A 16010-nucleotide genomic window follows, 5' to 3' on the forward strand; every position below is an offset into this window, starting at 1 on the left:
CCCAATTTTAATAGCGTTGATGAAGCATTTGCAGGTAAATTAAAGTTTTGCATACAAACATTTTATGACAGGTTTTTTAACTGTTAGGTATTTATGATAATTTTAGTACATCAATTTATATGCCAATGTAATGTCTGCTACTTCCTGTTGGTCATTTAACGACAAATCCCAAAGAATTGATTACCACGAACAATGCATGTCAACCCAGTCCGACAAGGTAGCGGGGTCTGATCTCTCGCCTTCATTACGGAGCATTTACTTCCCTCCACACTTGCACAGGTTTTCTGTTCCTCATCCCAAACTTGGGCAGGTGATTGGGCACATTGACACCGTCCTTGACGACAGTAAAGACCTCGGTGAAAGTAGTCGCAGTCGTCTTCCATCCACCCACCGGGTTGACAGGGTTGGAGGTGATCTGAGGTAAAGAGAATGATAAGACATGACTACCACTTATCTATTACTCCTTATTTTTATACACCTGTATAACATCTTTCGTTATCCAAAGATGGCAAATATCCAGTCCCACACTCACAACTGAACCCAGTAGGTGACCCCGTGTCCATGTTGCACGTCATGTTTTGGTCACATCGGAAGATAGGATCGACCGGATTGCAGGGAAATCCGACCATGATTCGACACGCCATAAGGTCATGGTCAAACCGCTGGTTTAACGGGTTCTGACACTGACACTTGCCAAATGTGCAGAGCAGTTGATCGCTGGGGGAACAGTCGGTGGTGAGGTCACAGTCTCCTCCTTCGGTGGGGTGGCAGAGGCGGTCGGGACCTGATTTGAACAAATTTTCAAAAAAATAATTTTTTTTTCGAAAAAATGGCATGTCTTAAACATAAATATATATATCCATATGTCACTCACCTTGGACGTATGACGACCCACTGCACTGACAAGTGTACCCATCTGCAGTTCCGTTGTATTCGCACCGGGCATGAGAAACGCAGGCGAGTCTGTCATCCCCAAAGTCCTCGCAAGCCGCACCCGTCAAAATGAGGCAGGTGGAGTTGACCTCGTCATAAATTGAGTCCGGAATGCAGGTGCATTTCAGGTCGCGACATTCCAGGCCGATTGTCGTGTCGCAATCTGGGGTCAATTGACAATCCTCGCCGTGACCGAGTTGTCCTAAAGCTCCGTTGATAAGGAGAAAAGTAAGTGTTAATAGGAAGGGAAATTGGGACATTTTTGGAAATTTTATTTTTTTTTTATTAAAAATAATTATGAAACAGGTATATCTTGCTTCCTCAATTATATGTGTGTAACTGCACAAAGGGAACATGTATATATATGCACGATGTACTTATCAATCTAGATAAGGACTTTAAATTGGTATTGATAATTTCGTTTGAACAAAATCAACCAAGTTTATTCCTGGTAAATGTGACGTGATCTTGGTCCAAATCAGGTCTCATTCTGTAAAAACGAAAATTAAGGTTAATGTGAGGCTTATCTGTGACATAACGTACTAAACTTTGACTCAGAGCTTAGTCATTTTATCACGTCAGAACATCATTAGTAAAGCAATATTCTCCAATTTTGTCATCAATTTGCTCACATTGGGAAAATTGAGACGGCAATGATTATATGTATTTATGCTCATATGCATGATTTAAACGCCAAAAAGAGGCAACTTGAGACCACCGTTGTTTTTTCAAGAATTTAGAGTTTTCACCTCATTTTGACAGTAGAATTCGTCGTATACCCCGAATTAATTTTGTCATCGTCATTAGTTTCCAAAATTTACAACTTTCAAAAGGTCATGCATTTTTTGACTAACTGACTGGCCTTCTCTCATCTCATCTGAAATCTCTCATCCACACTCTCATCTCAATCTCACTTCACGCACGTCATTTATTTTCAGCTTTTTGTTGCCATTCTTTGCCATAATTTTTAAACCCGTGGTTTCGATAAGGTCCAATTAGTTTAAGGATAAATCTTGCGAGAAATGGTAAGTTAATTGAATTACTAGCGATAACTGATATAATTCAACTTAATTATCTTATCGACAGGGTCAAAATCAATCGTTTGGTCCACCCGGTCAAAACAATGCGGGTGAGAAGAAGCCCGAAAAGAAAAAGTACGAGCCACCCGTGCCATCAAGGTTTGGAAAGAAGAAGAAAAAGTTCAGTAATAAGGGACCCGATGTGGCACAGAAACTTCCACAAAGTAATAACCATCCTTAATTTTAACCGCGCAATTAACTAAATGTTTATAATTTATCTATCATATTTTTTTAAATTTCAGTCACTCCACACGCCTTGTGTCGACTCAAACAACTGAAAACGCTTCGAGTTAAAGACTGGCTTTTGATGGAAGAGGAATTTATCTCAAATTCGGAACGATTACGACCACAGGAAGAAAAGGATGAAGAGGAACAAACCAAATTGGACAATTTGCGAGGAAGTCCAATGGCAGTGGGAAGTTTGGATGAAATTATTGATGACAATCATGCCATCGTGTCGACCGGATTAGGGTCAGAATTCTACGTTGGAATTATGAGTTTTGTGGATAAGGACCAATTAGAATTGGGCTGCTCTTTGCTTCTTCATCATCGAGTTCATGCCGTCGTTGGAATTTTGGATGATGACACGGATCCAATGGTGGCCGTGATGAAATTGGAAAAAGCGCCGCAAGAAACATATGCTGATGTTGGAGGTGGGTCGGGTGAAATTACAAATTACTACACAATTCGATAATAAATTGCGTGTGGTGTTTACTGAAGAGATTTGCGATGTGTCGAAGCTTCAATTTCGTTTGCTTGCTTGTTGTGTGCAGGACTGGACACTCAAATTCAGGAGATCAAAGAATCTGTAGAACTTCCTCTCACGCATCCCGAGTACTACGAGGAAATGGGAATTCGACCACCAAAAGGAGTCATTCTTTATGGTCCACCAGGAACTGGGAAAACTTTGTTGGCGAAAGCTGTAGCAAACCAGACTTCTGCCACCTTCCTTCGTGTCGTTGGGTCTGAATTGATCCAAAAGTATCTGGTATGATTTATCATGCATTAAACAAACTAATTTATTTATTGTAACTCTGTATTGATTAAAGTTTGTACATATGTCTCGAAATAGGGGGATGGTCCAAAACTTGTCCGTGAACTTTTCCGCGTGGCTGAGGAGCACGCTCCCTCAATCGTCTTCATTGATGAGATTGACGCAGTGGGGACTAAACGGTTAGTTGTCGTGACTCTTGTTTCATACGTGAGAATAAATTTGGTGGCATTGCTTAACTCAATTTATTATTGTGTCTGATATGACAAAGTTATGATTCCAATTCGGGCGGAGAGCGAGAAATCCAGCGAACCTTGTTGGAACTTCTCAACCAACTTGACGGGTTCGATTCTCGTGGGGACGTGAAGGTCATCATGGCCACCAACCGTATTGAGACTCTGGATCCTGCACTTATCCGCCCGGGTCGGATTGATCGAAAAATTGAGTTCCCACTTCCAGATGAGAAGACTAAACGCCGAATTTTCGCCATTCACACTTCTCGCATGACGCTTGCCCCTGATGTGCAGCTGGACGATTTGGCTATGGTGAAGGATGACTTGTCCGGTGCAGACATCAAGGTGTGTTATATTTTACAAACCCTACTTTGCAGAATTGAATTTAAAATTGCTTAAACCTGTTTTTTCCGTGGTTTCAGGCCATTTGCACCGAAGCTGGCTTGATGGCTTTACGAGAGCGTCGCATGAAAGTGACAAATGAAGACTTTATACAGTCAAAGGAGAACGTTCTTTACAGAAAGAAAGAAGGAGCACCTGAGGGATTATACTTGTAGGATTTTTTTTCATTTCTGAATTCCCCAACATAAAATTTTTAATGATCTCATTGAGAAACAATTGAACCGAAATCTACAAGAATAAATTTCATAATAAATTTTATTATACTTGTTTTTTGTAACTTTTTGAAATAAAAATAAACAATAAGTTTGTATTCTTTTATTATTATAAAATTAATTGCATAGCTCAAACAACCGTTTCATAAAAATATAATAGTACTTCTGCATTATAACGAGATTTGTAAAAATTATTAAAATACGTTTCAAAAACCTCCCAAAAGACTCAGTTTGCAGCACTAGCAGTGTTAGCATTGACATTATTCGTCCTCCTGTTAAAAATGAGTCCCAGCAAATTTTCCGCAAATGTGTTTGTCAGTCGATCGTTTCGATTATTGTTGCGGAACAGACGCTCCAAAAAATTAGCGGCTCGTGACGATTGAAGGAAATCAATTAATCGTGGTCGAACCCTGTTGGTGTTCACGTTCGTGGGAGGAACATCGGACGATCCGTCGATCGAATTCGATGTCAAGACTGGATTTCCAGACTCCAACTGTTGAGCGAATCCAAACAGTCCTCCGGAATTTCTGGCCCCATCGCCGCTGTAAAGTTGTCGAAGTCCTTGCAATTGTTGGAGAAATGTTATCAGCGGGGAAATGGGATCGGGTTGTTGTTGAGCAAACTGTAAATTCAAATTAAATATAATTTTTCCAAATTAAAAATTAATTTAAAAAACTTCACTCACCACTTCTCCAAAACCAACAATGCTAACAGAACAAAGGAAGATGATGGAGAACAGGTTCATTTTTTTGAGGTGTTAAAAACCAATCCGTTTTAAAAAAATACAAATATGTAGTCACACTTAAAAAAATCATGTGGCTCTGTGAAGTAAATTATAGCTACTGGAAGAGCTGGTAATTATGTAAGTGCTATTTATCACCTAAGTTTGTAATGTGTTACCTGTACACTTAAATTTCCTTATAATCAGAAATACATCCTGTGTATTATTACTTTTTACTACAATTATTATTTTGGTCAAGATTACATAAATCAATTCTATAAAGGTTACTACTTATCCATCTCCATAAATAAGTGATCATCAATTTTGTGTGATTAGGAGGATCGAAACAACATGCACGCTTTTGCTTTATTAAATCAAACAATGCAATTACGACTTCCGCAAAATTGAGAATTAAATAATTTCTGTGAATCATGCTTCACACACTCATGACCTTTACGCGCATCTACGTATGCAGTTTTTCTGTGTGCAGATCTCGAGTTAATTGGAGGTAACACTCGCAGATTCAGCGATGCACCATGAACAATGCATTTTATATGAGTCAAGGAATACGTAAGAATGCAAGAATTCCTTTAATTTAAATTGAGTTCCGACTGGCTGGGCAAGTAAAAATCGTTATGTAATCAAATAAATTATGAAGACGTGAACATAATGAGCGAATGAGTGATACGTTCTTATCACAGCTACTCGATGCTTATCTCTAGTTTTAATGAACCCTCATTCATATTGGGACAAATCTATTCAAATAATTTGAAGATAGCGGAAGCTTTTGACTAATTGAAGGGCAACACGCATGATGTTTCTTTACAAATTCACTAATTTATGCAAATGTGTGAAATGAATTTTTCATGCGAGAGGATAAAGTTATGTCAGTGGAAGAAATCGAAAGTCAGAAAGATGTGTATGCTTATCCATAAGTCTAGACTGACATAGGAGACGACTTCACTGAAGCGATTGACGATGCTTATCGATTGTGACTACCGGTTCACGAAGCAACATATCGTATGTACATAACCTGCTTGTTCTTCTTACATAAAGCATGATATATATAAACTGGAGCTCCATCGTAAAACTACCCATGTTTCGCATATCAGAATATCAAGTGTCAAATCTCACCTGTCAATATTTGCAAATTTTATAGGCATGTACACACTACAAATACACAGATTGTAGATGGATACGTGTGTTTATCTTCCCCTCGTCTCATTGACTGGATTGCATATGATATATGCCATATAAAGTCGTCGTCGTATACAACATGCACACACAAACAAGGACACTTTCCATGCAAATCCTTTGCCAATTGCCAATTACATACATATCTAACACGGTTCTGAAGTGTCGCATCCAATCCGTCGTTCGTTGCTGTGTATTTGACTTGCTTCAAATAAACTGTAACAACGAAATGAAACATCACCCACAAGTCAAGTGTTGAAGGAGGAAATGATATCGGTTGAACTACAAACACAACAAGTAATCAATATTGGCTGCAAATAAAGGAAGGATTTTACGCTCACTGGTTCAAGAAGACAGAGAGGTTTCGCATCGTCGAGTCCTCAGAAGAGTACTACGTACATATTTTAGATCTGATATGATGACGAATCTGCACCATTATTTCTGAACTCATCGCCTCTTCTGACGTTAAGGATTTTCTTCAGAAGGAGAGCACGATAACAAAGGGCTACAGGGAAACAAAGTAATTTGGAACATTTCAGGATTCCAGTCATATCACTCGATAATTGGGGGAGATGGAGCTTGAACGAAGCGAAAGGTTGTTACAGCACTTGCCCCAGATTCGAGAGATGGTCGACTATTTGGAAGTGAGTGGAACTTTGTTGACTTCCGGAATCATTAGTTCAACTGACCACCGCACTTTCTTGGGGGTGGTCAGTTCGGCCGGAAATTCGAGTGGAATTCAGGAACTCGTGCAAGTTTTGAGACTCCGGTATTTCGCAAATTCTCTACATTCCATAATATTTGCGCTATTTTAACAAAATTCTCTTCAATTACGTAAATATTCCAGGCGGAATGGTTTTACAGCGTTTGTAAGCGCACTTCGGGCCAATGACTACACCTGGCTGGCAGAAAAACTTGATCCCGAACCATTTACCACCACTAAAGCAGAAGGTGCATATCAGAAAATTGCAAAATTATGTACAATTACAAAAAATAATACTAATTTAAATACTCAGAACCACCGACTCGACGAAGAATTAGTGGACTCTTAAAAAGATCCCGGAGTCGAAACAGTGAATCATCCCGACTGAGTGGGGAGACCGTATTCACGACGTACCGACGTATGTATCAATTTAATGATATCTAGCCTCAGATGATAAACCCATCCACATTTAACCACTCATTTCAGAAAGCTTTCCCATGGATTTATCCGCCTCTTCTCGCAGTTTAAACCAATGTCACACCACTCTGACCAAATCCTTTGACAGTCTGAACCTACAAGGAGACCGAGAAAGTATGGCGTCATCATCATCATCCTCCAAGAGAAAAAACTCTATCGCATCCGCCCTACTTCTCAACGTCCCAGCAGAAGCATCGAGTCTCCCGGATGCTGAAATTGTCTCCAAAATCGCAGCAGAGTTTAACTTCTTCTCCCTCCCGGAGTCTTTAGCCAGTTTGAAACGAATCAACATTGCCAGCAAGTCCCCACAGAGTAAGAAGAAGCTCAAGAAGAAGGAGAAACTCGCTGCTGCCCATTTAACTGGTGGCTGTAAGAGTGTAAACCTAAAAATAAAATTCAAAACGAAGGATGCCCGAGACCGATTTGTGGCCGGGGTCAACTCCTCCTCCATCTTTTCTGATCTGGGGGGAATTAAAGGAGTTCCACTGGATTCGAAGAAGGGCGACAAAGCAAATTCCACCACCACCACCGGAGGATCATGGTTTAGCAAACTTTTAAAAAGATGATAACACATACGACGTGTCCTTTCCCCCATTTTTTGCTGATTTAAATTGTGACGGAAATACATACTGGCATTTTTCTTCCATTGATCCCGCTTCAAAAGTCTGCGTGAAAAATAAGAAATGTACGTTTCACCATGCAAATAACCCGAGACAGAGAAAGTTGTCCTTACACAAGTGCAGAATTATTTTCCCCAGCCGCACACATACATACATGCATTCAGAGACCGCAGCCATTAGGTTTCAGTACCCATGCGGTGGTGGTAGCGTAGATGGTGGAGAAAGTAGAAGTAATAGGAATATATGTAATAATATTCATAAAGAGTCCTTTTATGGGACGGATATTTTGATCTGTCTTCACAGATTCAGATCACGATCTTCCCCTCTTGCTCTTTTGATCCTGAACTCGTTTGCTGCTTTCCTCCACAATGTTCTTCCAGTATAAAACACAGAGTACACGTACATACATACATATCCTTATGCATGTATATCTATGTACATACGTACATATGTATGCATCCAACTTTAACTTGGAGGGTCCAAGAGTAGCGTTGTTGTCGCATTAAGCAGGACGTAGTACGACATAGTAATAATAGTTTTATGCCGCAAGAAATTCAGCAATTACACTTTTTATGGGGGCCGTCTACTCCTTGCTACTGTTGACATTTAACTCTCCCACTGGTGCATTACTCCAGCGTCTCCATTATACTTGAAGAAGATAATGAGGGAAAGGCGACCACTATAATTAAAGTTTGAGTTAGGGAACAGTCTGGGCATCCTAGTGAGCGAGTTGACTTTTTCTCCTCGCCACTTACCAGTAATGTAAATGATTTTTGTCACTAAGACTTCTAATTTGCAGCTAATACAAAATGGATTGATTTCGTTTTGGTGGCAATAAATTCCCAAGTTTGTGCTTTACAATTGCCATGTTGCATAAATTCCATAATAAATCTCGGTGAAAAGTATTGGACTGAAACATGATATGAGTCCATGTTTCAGTTCAATACTTTTCTCTGAGATTTATTATGGAATTTATGCAACATGGCAATTGTAAAGCACAAACTTGGGAATTTATTGCCACCAAAACGAAATCAATCCATTTTGTATTAGCTGCAAATTAGAAGTTTTAGTCGAAATTTTTCTCCTTTTCTGGTTCGCGATGCCCCGTTTGGAGAGTGGGAACGGTCACTCTCAAAACCCAAAGCAACTTTTTACATGCAACTGCCTGCATTGTTTACATGAAAATCAGCTGCTCTCTTCGCCCCGCCCCCCCCCCTCATTAGCAAAAAATCTCTCGGCACACAAGGAGACGCAACCGTCGTCTCTGTCTTTTAGTTATGAGATTTTTTCAACGTATATGCCTTCTTAAGCACAAAAGAATAATAGTAACTGTAATACAGATGAGATTCTAGTTGAAAAAATTCCTGCCTCGGGTCACAATTCGACCAAAAAGTATTTGATCGACCCCATTCCGCCACCACGTCCCTCAGCCTTTTGTCTTTATCTTCTTGCCTTTTTGGTCTAGACTTGTGCTGTCGTCGTTCTAGTTCTATTCTATTTTCTTATTCAGGACGAAGGATAACCTCGTCTGAACAGACTCGGTTCTGTTCTGTCAGTAGTTACGTTTCGCTACGTGGTCGGGTGCAAAGTTGTTCTCCATTTGGCCGCCGTCTGTTGAGTTGAGGGACAGCAGAATAAAGTACCTACTGGAAGATTATTATACCGAAGAGATGGAGAATTATTCCCACTAAAATGAACCTCCCTGCTGAATTCGAAATCATTATTGCCCTTATTTATTACTTATGTATGTGCCTGGGTTCCTTGGAATTTGCAATTTGTATGTCCTCCCACAGAATTTGGGGAAGGAGGCAAATTTCCGATCTGATCTGATCGGACGCTTGTTGGAAATCTGGGAAGGAAGAAGACAAAACAAGGGTTGGATTTGTGTATACAGAGAAAAAGAGAGGACAAGGATAAGACGATGATGATGGGATGGATGACCAAGATCAAATTGAAATTCAGGCTGCGACCCTGTGATTTACCTCTTTATATAATGGCTGGGTATGCCATGGGCAATGATGACAAATACATAAATAAGACAAAGGAGGCATGGAATGGAGCTCTGGAAAGTTGATGAGGAAGGATGAAGCTTGTTTATATCTTTTTTAGGCGAATTTTACGATATATTTTAAGATCAATGTATAAAATACTTTATGAAATAAATGAAATTAAAGCTAAATGAGAAAATAATAAATATTGGATAAAAGTTCTCTATGACTTTCACTTGAAATTTGAACTTTCTCCTTAATTCTTTCATCTTTCTCAGTCATTTTTCTTATAAGTAGATTCTCTACAAGTAGCAAATAATCACAAGTTATTACGTATGTTGAGCACACGTGTAGAGATATCGTGATTCCCAAAGAGACACTTCCAAATATGACGAGATATACGATTAAGCTGCAATTTATTGTAGTCGTATCCACCTCTCGAAACCAATAAAACTTTTTTATCACACTTGTGACAGTTCTTTTAAAATTGGGGAGTTAAATTCAACAGGTCTCGTAGATACTTCAATCTGATGTCGTTAGCCATAACTGGAAAGTAAAAATGTCATGCCCACCCGAAGTTCTTTTCTTTGATAGCAATTTTATTACGAGTTTTGAAAAGGTTCACGAGGAACTTTGGAGAAGAAATGATGCAATAAAGTCATGCAATTATAAAGTGGGCGAAATAACTTTATCTAATTTCTTAAGCAAACTTAAATTTTTAAATTTGTTTGCACTTAATTCGCAATTACATATTGTAAATTTCGTGTAATAACTGCCTCCCAGTTTATTAATACAAAAGGCGTTAGGACATGGTTTTGACGAATTCATGCCTTAATTGCGGGATGGATTTTAGTCATAGAGATTTCTAACTTTTTTTATCTGAAAGCCCATGTCTCAAACTATAGGTAAGCATATCTGGCTTCCGATTTTGTGTACTCTGCGAAATGAGGCAAGGTCAAATTTGGAGAGGTGTCCTTTTTTAGTTTTCCAAACCAGTGTTGTTATAAAATGGCGTTGAACAAAATATTTTTTTCTGAGGTCCTGATGCAAAAATAGTTTTTGCGACTATTTTTAAGGGACTTAGCATGCTTTTCACTATATAAAACCACTTTTGCCTCATGCTTATCTTTTAAGTCCGTTTTACAGTCTAATTTCATACTTGTCCTAATGAAATGCGCTCTTTAACGCAACTCTTCCACTTTTAAGGCCCCCACATTTTACGACTTTGATGCTAAAAATCCCTTACGTGGTTTTTATTCAAGGTACATATAGTATATTGCACTGTAAGTACTTTTGACAAAATTTTGATAAGTGGTTACACCCCACGGACTGAGTTTTCATCAGACCTTATAAACTTTTTGGAAAAGTTCCCGTCGTTTTCGATGTCGAACTTCAGAAATAATTTAACTAACCAAAACGCAATAATTTTATTATTTTGTCACTTGTACCTTGTAGATAAAATAGTTCTGCAGCAGGGGACACCAAAAGATTATTAAAATTTATTTTCGAAAAAATTTGACCATTAATTTTCCAAATAAGTTCACGAGTTTTTTAGGATTCTGCGACAGCTGATTAGCTCGGGTCCTTCTATAAAACTGTTTACACAAAATCTTGACTGTTTGTTTTAATATTACTTAGGACACTTCCAGCTTTACCCTCAAGCTGCATTTGACCCGGTGGGTCAACTTTCAAGGTCAGCAGGTTAATTTTTCCGCGCACGGTCTGATTTATCATTTTTTGGGCAAACTATCCGCGATGATGGAAGGCCCACGTTGTGTGATTCATTACGGATTCTTTTATTATTACATGCAATGATTATCTAGGGTTATTATATTAACAATCATTCACCTCTGACCTCTTTGGTTATCATGCTATATAAGCAATTAAGTTTGGAAAGTGTTTTTTGGCTTCTACCAACTCCGGGGGCACTGTAGGGTGCATTTGTGAAGCTATCACCCTAAAATTTTAAAGATATCTTTTTGAGAGTATTATCTTGCAACCTACCAAAAATCAGTTCAAAATTCAACTCCCCGCCAAAGATATTCACCCGAGAATTCGTCAAAACCATCACCTAACGCCTTTTGTATTACCGTCCAAATGATATACATAAAGTGAAGAAATTGCGAAACATGATCACTTCGAAACCTGAGCTGAGCGAGAAGGTGAGACACGTTCTTTGCGAATGCAGGCCGACATGACATGGCTATGACAGACAGACAGGCAGCATGAAATGCACAGCTATTTGGCTGGTTGGTCGGTCTGGTTTCAACGGTGGTGGTCCATGTTCGTGGTGTAGAATGACGTTGTTTCACTCATTCTTAATAAGGAGAAAGCAGCAGGAAGAACATAAGAGTTAAGAAATAAGAGGAATTTAATTTCGATGATTATTTGCTCTCTCCAGTTGCGTCACATCACATCACCAATCCACACTTCAAAAGGGGAGAAAGTTGGTGTGTGTGTATAAACAAAGGAAATCTGAAACGGAAAGTTGCTCCGTAAACAATGTGTAGGATTCAAGATTTTGAGACCAAAATTTTGAGAAAATTAACGATACTGAAATATTTCTATTACTCAGCATGCTTATCTTGGTTATTAATAAAAATTATTTATGCAATACAATATTTCGTGAATCGGAACTCAAGTCACACAATATTCACAATTGACCCAACTTTCACTTTTGTCTTTTTGTCCAACGTGCTTTACTTCATCATTTATTCCTCGTCTTTTCTTTATCCTCTGAAGAAAAGCCTAGCTGCTGGTGGTGTCAAATGTGTACGGATTCTGCAGCTCAGCTCTGGCCCTAATACCATGAAACACCTTAGCAAATATCCTCCCGCTGCCCGCAGTGACCAAGCCCAGTAATAATTTCTTAATAGCTTTCTCTCTCTTGATCAACTTTCTCTGAAAGAAATTCTCTCCTCTCTTCATCAATTAAGAGTGAAATAGATAATTGAAAGGTCTCCTGAAGAACAAGAAAAGAAAAGATGTCGTAACCTGCAATCTTTTTAGTAATTTACTTATGTATCTAGGTATGTACTCTTTAATTTTGGACGTAAAATGGGCCGCCCCGGTTTAATTAGTTCCCCCATTTTCCTTGAATACATAGAAGGAATCCTTACCCGAATCCGGTGAGGAAAGGATAAATAAATTGAGTTCGAATTAATACATTTTGCCGTGCCCTATTATTTAATGAACCTTTGAATGAGTATCCATCATCCCACTTACACCCCAAAGTTCGTGTTCATGTTTATTTAGTCCTACGTACAGCTTTTGAAGTCCGGGTCGGTTTCAGTTTTGACGTATTAATTACGACGAAGAGAGAGAAGAGGAACAACGAGACTCCTGTTACTTACCCACCATGATCATCTTCATCACACAACACGGGAGGACTTTCTCTCTAATAACTAAAGTAACTAAACTTGTGATATATGTACTTTCCAGAGCACTTTGAGTCATAATGGTGCATGGAGTGATATGAATGTGAAATTGTGTAGCTTAACCTAAACTGCACGCAATTTCTACGATATTATTCGAGTTGGCCCTCGTCGTCTGCTCACTTGGTTTCATCCAATGAAGAAATTGCTCCATGGTTAATTAGCAATCTGCTCTTGTTAGAAGTGTCAAAGTCTCTCTGTCATTCCATTTTATGTTGTCGCATGTCTTGTTTTTGCCTGGTAGAAATGGGAATGAGTTCCTCCTCACGTCTCGTGCGAGCCAAACTGCGTTGGTTGGTACATAACTGGAGGACAAATACATAAGTGGAGTGGAGAAAGCCGGTAATTGAGACTAAATGACAGGGTGAAGCTCGTTCTACACCTACACTTAGGCTATTATTTGTTACAAAACATACAAAATGTGGGAGTAATGCAAACAGAATTATTTGTACTGTTCGTGTTGATGACAGTGGAAAGATTGCATATTTTCAGAATATTTTTAATTCAAAATTGTAAAAAATATGTGCAAACTTTCTTTTTCAAACTAAATACTTATTTCACTTCTATTGTTCCACCACGTTTAAGGTTGCCTGTTATATACCATACTTATTATTTTCCTGAGCCTTCCTTTCAACCAGGTTCTCGTGGTTGGGTTTGGTTTGGAGTTACCCATTTCTCCCCAGTTTCAACCGTGTAGTTGTTGCTTTTTTTGTGGAATAATTAAATTTTCTATTTGAAGAGGGAAAGCTGTTAAGAACCCTTTTGTTCTTGCCATAACAATTTAGTTTTGGTTTCGGGTGGGCAAAGAAGGAAGGAAGGAGGCAGAGAGAGAAGAGAAAGCTGTTACTTTGTTTCGTGAGAGACAGGATGTGAAAGGTAGTCTGCGCCCGGACTGTGAATCGCACTCGTTTAAATTGTTATAACAATTGCACACTAACATTGAGTCGTACTGTGTCCAGAGAGATGCTTCGTGGTGAAAGTGTGTGATGTGTTTTCACCACCAGTTGTTTGTAACCAAGTAGATGTACTTTTCTCATGCGCATTTATTCTTAAAGACACTTTTTTTATGGGAAATGGAGTGAGTGTTTACCGACCAACAAGTTTTTCAGGGAAGGAATTCTCCTTAAAATATTTCCCCGTAATTTGACGAGCTTTCAGGAAATTCCTTGTTTCTTCTTGTTCCAATTACTGTGTTCATGTGTCTGCACTTATCTACTCTGCGGGCGAGTAAGTGCGTTGCAAATTATATATGGTTGATGAAGGATTATCCTACACTTTCCCCTTGTTGAATGTTGAATGTTTTTGGATTTTCTCTTGGGAAATTATCTCATCTCCTACTTTGAAGTTGTTTTAGACTAAACTGAGGGACGTATCTGTACAAAGGTGATACGGTGGTAGATAGATACGTTACGACGTCACGTTTTACGTGGTGTTACATACATACAAGGTTCTCTGGCTGGTAAAATGTGGGTTTCAGGTGCCATTCCCCTCTCATCTTGCAGGTCATTATCTTCCACTCGACTTACAATAAGGACGTTGTAAAGGCAGAGGCTATTCCGTTTTCAAAATGGATTACAATTACCTGGAAGGAAACAGTGTGTGTTTTTTTTTTGTGGGCGTATTTGATAGTTGTTTCATTTCATGAGATTTCCTTTGTTTCGTTAAAAACTGTTTAGAACCAGGATTTTGTTTTGTTCTGTGTCTTGACCGCAATTACGACCCCGTTCCTTGACCATTAGTGCCCATTAACAAGTAATTGAGGCGAGAGTGTACGTACTCATGATCAGATTTTGTTTGGATTGGATGAACCCTGCTTAGATACTATTAAATGTCAGGATTAGACACACATGTCCACATCGAAGTTCGGACTGATCACGACCAGAATGGGACTGGAAATGAAATTGCCCTCGATTTTATCTCCCCGTCTGAGATTGTATCCTTTGATTTTTTCCTCTGAGCACCTACCTCAGCTCACTCGAAAGAGCTGCGATTTACGAACGGTACGTAAACAAGACTTTGAAAGAGGTCAAAATGGTATCTTGTTTCATTCAGTTTGTTTGTTTTTGATGCACCAACGGTTCGATAAATAAATAAAAAAGGTTTCTTTGTCATGATTTCAATGACATTTCAGGATATTGATCCTTCCCAAAAATTACTTGGTGTTTGGTGACCTATCAAATTCGGTCGCAAATTGGTCAGCCTTCATTTGATCCTCCTCAGTCAGTCACCACTTGCTTCAATATCTTCAATGGACCATGGACACAATAGGGCAATTGGTACGTACAACTGGGTCCTCTACTCTTTGAGATGACGATGGGTATAAATGGTCGCCTCTGGCATTGTCTGCCGAGCCGTTATTGTACTACGAGGAAAGAGAAAGGGTTCAGATGCGAGAAAGAGAAAGTCCCACCACCACCACCACGATCGGAACAACAACAAAAATACTCGCGACGATCGTATCGTATTGAATTTCTGGCAGTTTGATAGAATTGGATGGAGGAGAAAGTGGTGCACATTTCAGGACTATTCCACCACCACTGCTTCTCTTATGTACGACCATGAGTTCCTTCCCAAGATTCTGGTTGAGTAAACTGACCCAAAATACTTCGTGTGTATTTGGCCCTGGGTGGTTGATGTTGTTGGGTTTAAGGAGAGAATAATGGAGTTCGACAAGATTTCACTTTTAGACTTTACTTCTTGAGCCAATCTGGGTCCAATGAAATAGATAAATGCGCACCGTTTTAGATACTGGGTGGAATTGATACTCGACAATGGAGAGAGGCAGCCAAGATGTTTCCCTTTACTTGCACCCCGACGGCGTCACATTTGTATGTATATTGTCTCTCGGATTGAACTGGTTGATATTAAATGTGCTTTTTTGCCTGCATTTCCCCCGGCGGACGGCTTGACATAGATATTCGATAAGAAGAGCTTTAAATTTGCATATGGGTGTTAACCAATACCGGAAAGAAGAGGAAATTCTGTAGATGTTTTTAAAGTTGAATACATAGTTTTCATATCAT

At 39.1% G+C, this 16010-nt stretch overlaps 4 protein-coding genes across 5 annotated transcripts; 2 read left to right on the forward strand and 2 right to left on the reverse strand.

Annotated features, from left to right (window-relative positions):
• Positions 1–155: 155 nt before the first annotated feature.
• LOC118434689 (multiple epidermal growth factor-like domains protein 11) lies at positions 156–1193 on the reverse strand. The gene is made up of 3 exons (XM_035848760.1): positions 875–1193; positions 479–784; positions 156–415 (listed from the first exon to the last, which is right to left on the reverse strand). Exons 1-3 carry the CDS (start codon positions 1191–1193, stop codon positions 156–158), a joined length of 885 nt encoding a protein of 294 aa, XP_035704653.1.
• On the forward strand, positions 986–3900 carry LOC110845043 (26S proteasome regulatory subunit 4). Its single transcript, XM_022091402.2, has 7 exons — positions 986–1958; positions 2020–2176; positions 2255–2665; positions 2786–3000; positions 3085–3185; positions 3275–3581; positions 3659–3900. Exons 1-7 carry the CDS (start codon positions 1956–1958, stop codon positions 3791–3793), a joined length of 1329 nt encoding a protein of 442 aa, XP_021947094.1. The 5' UTR covers positions 986–1955; the 3' UTR covers positions 3794–3900.
• Positions 3901–3931: 31 nt separating this feature from the next.
• On the reverse strand, positions 3932–5142 carry LOC110845045. Its single transcript, XM_022091405.2, has 2 exons — positions 4536–5142; positions 3932–4472 (listed from the first exon to the last, which is right to left on the reverse strand). The coding sequence occupies exons 1-2, from the start codon at positions 4593–4595 to the stop codon at positions 4077–4079; spliced, it is 456 nt and encodes a 151-aa protein (XP_021947097.1). The 5' UTR covers positions 4596–5142; the 3' UTR covers positions 3932–4076.
• Positions 5143–5473: 331 nt separating this feature from the next.
• Positions 5474–9782, forward strand: LOC110845044. 2 transcript variants are annotated; one of them, XR_004833881.1, is made up of 5 exons: positions 5474–6534; positions 6613–6716; positions 6782–6886; positions 6955–7630; positions 9076–9782. XR_004833881.1 is itself a non-coding variant. In XM_022091403.2 (4 exons), exons 1-4 carry the CDS (start codon positions 6338–6340, stop codon positions 7509–7511), a joined length of 963 nt encoding a protein of 320 aa, XP_021947095.2. In that variant the 5' UTR covers positions 5474–6337; the 3' UTR covers positions 7512–8257. The 2 variants fall into 2 exon arrangements, 1 of the variants encoding a protein (XP_021947095.2); XM_022091403.2 differs by lacking the exon at positions 9076–9782 and having other exon boundaries at positions 6955–8257.
• The last annotated feature ends 6228 nt before the right edge of the window (positions 9783–16010 follow it).

This window comes from Folsomia candida, unplaced genomic scaffold, assembly GCF_002217175.1.
Source record: "Folsomia candida strain VU population unplaced genomic scaffold, ASM221717v1 Fcan01_Sc002, whole genome shotgun sequence".
Taxonomy (NCBI): Eukaryota; Metazoa; Arthropoda; class Collembola; order Entomobryomorpha; family Isotomidae; genus Folsomia; species Folsomia candida.

What these genes read in the sequence shown, in the direction of transcription:
- LOC110845043 (XM_022091402.2), top strand. An exon ending in AATTGATCCAAAAGTATCTG is followed by an intron (nt 3,001 to 3,084) that starts GTATGATTTATC and finishes GTCTCGAAATAG; the next exon opens with GGGGATGGTCCAAAACTTGT. An exon ending in TGTCCGGTGCAGACATCAAG is followed by an intron (nt 3,582 to 3,658) that starts GTGTGTTATATT and finishes CCGTGGTTTCAG; the next exon opens with GCCATTTGCACCGAAGCTGG.
- LOC118434689 (XM_035848760.1), bottom strand. Translation starts at nt 1,193, where the DNA reads ATGTCCCAATTTCCCTTCCTATTAACACTTACTTTTCTCCTTATCAAC. An exon ending in TGGGTCGTCATACGTCCAAG is followed by an intron (nt 785 to 874) that starts GTGAGTGACATA and finishes TGTTCAAATCAG; the next exon opens with GTCCCGACCGCCTCTGCCAC. An exon ending in TAACGAAAGATGTTATACAG is followed by an intron (nt 416 to 478) that starts GTGTATAAAAAT and finishes TCTTTACCTCAG; the next exon opens with ATCACCTCCAACCCTGTCAA.
- LOC110845045 (XM_022091405.2), bottom strand. Translation starts at nt 4,595, where the DNA reads ATGAACCTGTTCTCCATCATCTTCCTTTGTTCTGTTAGCATTGTTGGT. An exon ending in TTGTTGGTTTTGGAGAAGTG is followed by an intron (nt 4,473 to 4,535) that starts GTGAGTGAAGTT and finishes TTGAATTTACAG; the next exon opens with TTTGCTCAACAACAACCCGA.
- LOC110845044 (XM_022091403.2), top strand. Translation starts at nt 6,338, where the DNA reads ATGGAGCTTGAACGAAGCGAAAGGTTGTTACAGCACTTGCCCCAGATT. An exon ending in GTGCAAGTTTTGAGACTCCG is followed by an intron (nt 6,535 to 6,612) that starts GTATTTCGCAAA and finishes TAAATATTCCAG; the next exon opens with GCGGAATGGTTTTACAGCGT. An exon ending in CGTATTCACGACGTACCGAC is followed by an intron (nt 6,887 to 6,954) that starts GTATGTATCAAT and finishes CACTCATTTCAG; the next exon opens with AAAGCTTTCCCATGGATTTA.